This window comes from Acipenser ruthenus, chromosome 1, assembly GCF_902713425.1.
Source record: "Acipenser ruthenus chromosome 1, fAciRut3.2 maternal haplotype, whole genome shotgun sequence".
Classification (NCBI taxonomy): Eukaryota; Metazoa; Chordata; class Actinopteri; order Acipenseriformes; family Acipenseridae; genus Acipenser; species Acipenser ruthenus.
The window spans coordinates 34,766,631-34,773,490 of record NC_081189.1 but is presented as its reverse complement, the minus strand read 5'-3'; the positions used below and the strand labels follow the sequence as shown (position 1 = coordinate 34,773,490).

The window sequence follows — 6,860 nt, the reverse complement described above, 5'->3', positions numbered from 1 at the left end:
TGTTTCATGGGAAATGGGAACTCAGTTTCATTAATATTTAAGCTTCAAGGATGGAAAACCTTTGGGAAATCTTAATGGCATGCAATGATCTGAGCAAATTTAGAGCGAAATTTAAGCCAAATAAAAAAACACATCATTGTATTGTAAATTTGGTTTATCCCACTAGTTAACTCGTGTTACTCTGGATACATCAGAGGCACAGCTACAGACCTCTTTGCCCTCCTCACAGCTGAGAGATATTCCACAGACTAGAACCAGCAGATGGTGCAAATTAACTCTATACGTTACTGTGGGAGGGTAGTGGGTGGAGCTTTAGGGAAGGACCAGAAATGACAGCACACAGGAGCTGGAAGTGTCGTTTAGTCCTTGGAGCCCTGTACCTTCAATGGTACAGGCAGGATTTTATTTTAACAAACAAAAATAGAACAGTCCAGTATTCCAGAAAATAAACAAGAAAACCACCTGGAATACCAGCGATGGTAAACTCAGGTTTCAAATAAAAAGAATAAACAAAAACGTCCCGTTACACACAACAATAAAGGAAGCACTGGGTTTCTCTGTGCTCCTGCAGTGGGTTTCCTCTCACCGCCTCCTGGCCCCCTTCCACGGATTACTGGCTTGTCCTGGGTTTCTTCCACTGCGGCAATCCACCAAAGTCCCTTAAGTTTCAAGCTTCTGCGAATTACAGCAGTTTGATAAAACAAAACAACAACAAAGCACAGCACGTGTTTTCAGTTCAGGACAGGGGGCCGAATGGCAAAACCATACTGCTTAAATACTGCCAAGTCCCACCCCTGCAATCAGCACGCTGCCTCACGTCAGCCAATCGATGAGAACAGCACAGCTGATTGCAATGATGGGACCTGACGGCCGCATGGTCCCACCTTGGGCCAAGATGGCCGCCTGACCCGGAACTTCCTGTATGGTCAGAGTTCAGCCTCCTGACCCAATCACGGTCAACCCTACACAGCGCTGCCGGTGGTCGGGAGGGCGAATTACAACAGGGACTCCTTTCAATCCTGTCACACATCCCCCCCCTCAGAGTGGAGCCGTAGGCACACTCGGCCAACCCTAACTCCCCTAAATGACCCCCCTCCCTTGAAAAAAAATCAGCATTTTGATGCTCCTTACCCGAACGATGTTTAACAGTGAAGTTAAAGGGTTGCAGCGCCAGACTCCACCGAGTAATCCGGGCGTTCGTGTCCCTCATCGTGTTTAGCCACTTAAGAGGAGCGTGATCTGTGACAAGAGTGAAGGACCGCCCCAGGAGATAATATCGAAGAGAGTTTGTGGCCCATTTAATGGCCAGGCACTCCTTCTCAATAACTGAGTAGTTGCGCTCCCTTCGAGCCATTTTCCTGCTAATGTATAGCACGGGGTGTTCTACCCCATCGATCTCCTGGGACAAGACGGCCCCCAGACCGACATCCGAGGCGTCTGTCTGGAGGATGAATTCCCTGTCGAAATCTGGTGAAACTAGTGCAGGGGCTTGGCAAAGTATCCGCTTTATCGTGTCAAACGCTTCCTGACACTCATCTGACCATTTTACAGTGTTTGGGGCGCTCTTCTTAGTGAGGTCAATCAAGGGGCTAACAATGGTGGAAAACTCGGGGATAAAACGGCGATAATAGCCTGCCAGCCCCAAAAGTGACCTCACTTGAGCCTTGGTTCGTGGGACCGGAGTGTCCACCAAGGCCTGGACCTTGGAAGCCACTGGTTTCACCCGACCATTACCCATGCTAAAGCCAAGATATTGGGTCTCTTGTTTGCCAAACGCGCATTTGCCTAGGTTGACTGTTAGCCCCGCCTCCCTCAAAGACTGCAGGACAGCCGCCAATCTATCAAGGTGCTCCTTCCAGGTAGAGCTAAAAATAACAACGTCATCAATATATGCTGCCGCATACTGATGATGGGGACGTAACACCTTGTCCATCAGTCTCTGGAAGGTAGCTGGGGCCCCATGCAAACCGAAGGGCATGGTCTTGAAATGAAACAAGCCATCCGGGGTAGCAAATGCGGTTTTCTCCTTGGAACTGGGTGTTAACGGGATCTGCCAATATCCCTTTGTCAGGTCCAGAGTGGACAAGAACCTCGCCTTACCCAGTCTGTCGAGGAGCTCATCCACTCGAGGCATGGGGTACGCATCGAACTTAGAGATAGCGTTCACCTTTCTAAAGTCCACACAGAAACGAGTGGAGCCATCCTTCTTAGGTACCATTACCACAGGACTACACCACTCGCTCTGGGAAGGCTGCACTACTCCCAGCTCGAGCATACTGGCCACTTCCCGGCGCATTACACCCCGCCGACTTTCCGGGATCCGGTAAGGCCTCTGACGCACCCGAACACCTGGCGGAGTAATAATGGCATGTTCAATAATGTCAGTTCTACCGGGCAACTCAGAAAAAACATCACTGAATTCCTCAATTAATTGACCCAGCTCCTGTTTCTGACGGGGAAGTAACTGTTCCCCCATCGAAATTTTAGCTGTTTGACCAGATGGCCCTGCCTCAGGACCGAAATCCTCCTCGGGGCTATCATTAGCAACAAACAGGGCTTCTCTGTCTCTCCAGGGTTTTAACAAATTTACATGATAAATTTGGAGTGGTTTTCGATGGTCGGGCTGCCTGATTTCATAATTCACTCTCCCTATAGCCCGAACCACCTCATAAGGCCCCTGCCACTTGGCAAACAACTTAGATTCGGCTGTGGGAAGGAGCAGCAGTACCTTATCTCCAGGTCGAAAAGTCCGAATTCGTGCTTTTTGATTGTACTGCTGCTGCTGCTGATGCTGAGCATTGCGCAGGTTCTCTTGAGCCAAACGACCGACTAATTCTAAGCGATCTCTTAGTAGTAGTACGTATTTGACTACATTTTTAGAAGTAGAGGTTTGGTCCTCCCACCCTTCTCGCACGAGATCGAGAATGCCTCGGGGTTGTCTCCCATATAGCAGCTCAAACGGGGAGAACCCTGTTGAACTCTGTGGCACCTCTCTCACTGCAAACATCAGGAAGGGGAGGAGTTTTGCCCAATGTTTTTGTTCCTGGTTCACAAATCGCCTCAGCATTTGCTTCAGGGTCTGATTAAACCTTTCCACCAGGCCATCTGTCTGCGGATGGTACACAGAGGTCCTGATGGGACGGATTTTCAAAATTTTGTATACTTCTTTGAGGGTATCGGACATGAAGTTGGTTCCCTGATCCGTCAGAATCTCTTTGGGCACCCCTACTCTAGCAATGATCTCAACTAGTTCTTTAGCAATGGCGACGGCACTAGTGGAGCGCAGTGGCACCGCCTCTGGATATCGCGTAGCATAATCCACCACTACTAGAATGTGCGTATATCCAGAGTCGGCGGGATGCACTGGGCCCACTATGTCCATGGCTATGCGATCGAAGGGAGTACAAACCAGGGGCAGTGGGACCAGCGGGGCCGGGCGAACCCGCCCCGGCGCTACTCTCTGGCAATCGGGACACTCCGCTACATATTTCCTCACATCCACGTGGAGTCCCATCCAATAAAACCGGGCCAGTATTCGTTCCAAGGTCTTTTCCCGCCCCAGGTGGCCAGAAAAGGGAATATCATGTGCCAACCGCATGACCTCCCGGCGGAAAGACCCCGGAACCAATAATTGGGTTACAGGCTGTCCTGTGCCCGGGGCTTGGGATACCCTATACAGCAAATGCCCCATCACGATGAAGTGAGGAAATGTGAGCGGCCCGCAGCCTTCAACTTCCTTCCCCTCGACAGACCGAACCCGCCCCCGGATGTGCACCAGAGTGGGGTCGTTACTTTGCTCCCACTCTAGGTCCACACCCCGGTCCCAGAATTGCGGTATGCCGAGCGGGGCCACAGTAGCTTCTGCTCTAGGGATCTCAGCAACCCGCTCCTGCTGGTCACACTGGACACCCACCCCCTTCTGTGTTCGTTTGACAGGCAAAGCAGATTCTCCCACCAATCCCCAGCCTTGCCTCATTAATGCCCCCTCAAGTTTCTCGGCCCTCCGCTCTCTTTTAGTTTTATGGGGCCGGAACCTGGAAGTAAATATGTCGGCCTGCAAGGGGAAGATCTGGCCAATTGGATCCCCCATTGCGACCACCTTTTCTACAATAGGTGGCCGAGCCGCATTGACCTTAACTTGTGTATAGTAAGGCCAATCTCGACCCAAAATTACTGGGTATGGCACCTTTTTAGCAACGGCCACGACTACGTGGCACGTCCGACTTTCCACAGTCATTCTAACTTTAGTGGTAGGATACGCCTTGGTTTCTCCATGAATACACGAGATGGTCACAGACCCCTGTGGCCGCCAGGGCGTACCCTCCAAGAGAGCAGACCGAATTATAGTGTGACTACACCCTGAGTCCACTAATGCGTGGGTACTCATATTACCAACAACTACATTAATAATGCAAGGCCCCTCCCGACCCCTTCCCCTGTACTCACCACCCTCTGCGTCCGGACATCGCAAGGCCACGTCACACTCCATTGCGGCAGGACAGAATCTCGCGATGTGTCCCACCTCATGGCACCGGAAGCAGGTAGGGGAAGGCAACGCTGTGGGAGACGGCTGCTTGTCCCTTGGTCCACCACTGGGGGGGGGGGGTCCAGGGATTCTCTCTGGCCCAGCTGGGAGCTAACCTCGGTCTCCACTTTGGAGTCGAGGCGCTCAAAGGGACGGGGAAAACTGAAGGCCTCGCTGCAGTCCTTGGGTGCGCTGGTAAAGGGCGATGCTTCACTGGGACTGCTGGGGCTGGACTGGGGTCCACCCGAAGCAGTGAATCCTCGAAAGCCTCCGCCAGTTCGACGGCCTTGTCCATCGTCTCGGGACTGTGGCGAGCGACCCAGGCTCGAGTCTCCGGTTCCAACACCTCCAGGAACTGGTCGACCCCCACAGACTCCATGATTTGTTGGGTGGTCCGTTCAGTGGGACGCAGCCAGCGGGTCAGATGGTCCCAGAGTTGCTGGGCCGCAATGCGGGGCCGGGTTCCCTCTGGACGCTTGTAGGTCCGGAAACGCCGGCAATGCGTTTCCGGAGTGATATTGAGGCGTTGGAGGATAGCTGCCTTCACCTGGGGATAATCCTCCGCTGCCACATTGCTCAGGGCCCGGTATGCTGCCTGCGCCTCACCAGTCAGACAAGGGGCGAGTTGTGCCGCCCAACATCTGGCTGGCCACCCTGACACTGTAGCCACCCGCTCAAACGTGGTCAGGAAGGCCTCCGGGTCATCTTCTGAGGTCATCTTTTGCAGCCGGATTTTGGGCGTCGGCTGCGCTGGTCCAGCTGCTGCGGCCGGGACCTGGGCTTGGGCCTGGGCCTGGGCCACTACCAGGTTCTGAATGGCCAGACACATGGCCGCCATCTTGTCAGTCATCGCGGTCAGATGGGCTGAACGCTCAGCATCCCTCTGAGCATCCCGTTCTTCCCGACGCCGCTCTACACCGTCACGGTGTCTCTCCTGATCCTCCAAGACGGCTTGCAGGGTGTGCCGGTCCATGCTCCTCCCGCTTCTGACACCACCTTGTGGGAGGGTAGTGGGTGGAGCTTTAGGGAAGGACCAGAAATGACAGCACACAGGAGCCGGAAGTGTCGTTTAGTCCTTGGAGCCCTGTACCTTCAATGGTACAGGCAGGATTTTATTTTAACAAACAAAAATAGAACAGTCCAGTATTCCAGAAAATAAACAAGAAAACCACCTGGAATACCAGCGATGGTAAACTCAGGTTTCAAATAAAAAGAATAAACAAAAACGTCCCGTTACACACAACAATAAAGGAAGCACTGGGTTTCTCTGTGCTCCTGCAGTGGGTTTCCTCTCACCGCCTCCTGGCCCCCTTCCACGGATTACTGGCTTGTCCTGGGTTTCTTCCACTGCGGCAATCCACCAAAGTCCCTTAAGTTTCAAGCTTCTGCGAATTACAGCAGTTTGATAAAACAAAACAACAACAAAGCACAGCACGTGTTTTCAGTTCAGGACAGGGGGCCGAATGGCAAAACCATACTGCTTAAATACTGCCAAGTCCCACCCCTGCAATCAGCACGCTGCCTCACGTCAGCCAATCGATGAGAACAGCACAGCTGATTGCAATGATGGGACCTGACGGCCGCATGGTCCCACCTTGGGCCAAGATGGCCGCCTGACCCGGAACTTCCTGTATGGTCAGAGTTCAGCCTCCTGACCCAATCACGGTCAACCCTACACAGCGCTGCCGGTGGTCGGGAGGGCGAATTACAACAGGGACTCCTTTCAATCCTGTCACAGTTACTCAAAGCTGTAACCAATTTGTAAAGGATCATTACACTACATACAAATGAGTAATTTGCTGTACCAGTACATAAATAACATATTTTTTGCTAAAATGTGCCTACTTTCCTTTTACCTAATCTAAAGCGTCCTGTTGTCCTACGATCTTCAGTAGTACTAGACACCAGCCCTGTCACAATGATAAAGAAGGTTGTGATAAGGTTTTTGGACATTTTCATAATTGGACAGCCTTGTTAATATTTATAATTTTTATTCGGAACAAAAGTGACAAACATTTATTTCTTTAGTTTTGTAATCATAAATAAATATACTGGTGCTTTATGCTGCTCTTCAGTGCTTGCTTGGGCAAATACAAGACCACATTTGAAACCCAGTCAAAAAGAACTAAGGCAAAGAATCCAGTTTTGTGTAGTAGAACAGAGTGCATTTCTACACATCCTGTCCCAGACAAAGGTAGAATGTGCCTCTGGTTTGTAGCGGCTACTCAGACTTCACTGCACGGTGCTTCACCTTCACAGTGGCCTTCAGTTCACAATGTAACACTAATATGCTTCCCTGCCTCACCTCCTTACAGCCCAGAAGCTGGAACAGTAA

General features: G+C 51.5%; 1 protein-coding gene across 1 annotated transcript; it reads right to left on the bottom strand.

Moving 5' to 3' along the window:
* Positions 1–360: 360 nt before the first annotated feature.
* Positions 361–6,251, bottom strand: LOC131737127 (uncharacterized). Its single transcript, XM_059024183.1, has 2 exons — positions 4,447–6,251; positions 361–675 (listed from the first exon to the last, which is right to left on the bottom strand). The coding sequence occupies exon 1, from the start codon at positions 5,496–5,498 to the stop codon at positions 4,524–4,526; it is 975 nt and encodes a 324-aa protein (XP_058880166.1). The 5' UTR covers positions 5,499–6,251; the 3' UTR covers positions 361–675; positions 4,447–4,523.
* Positions 6,252–6,860: the final 609 nt, after the last annotated feature.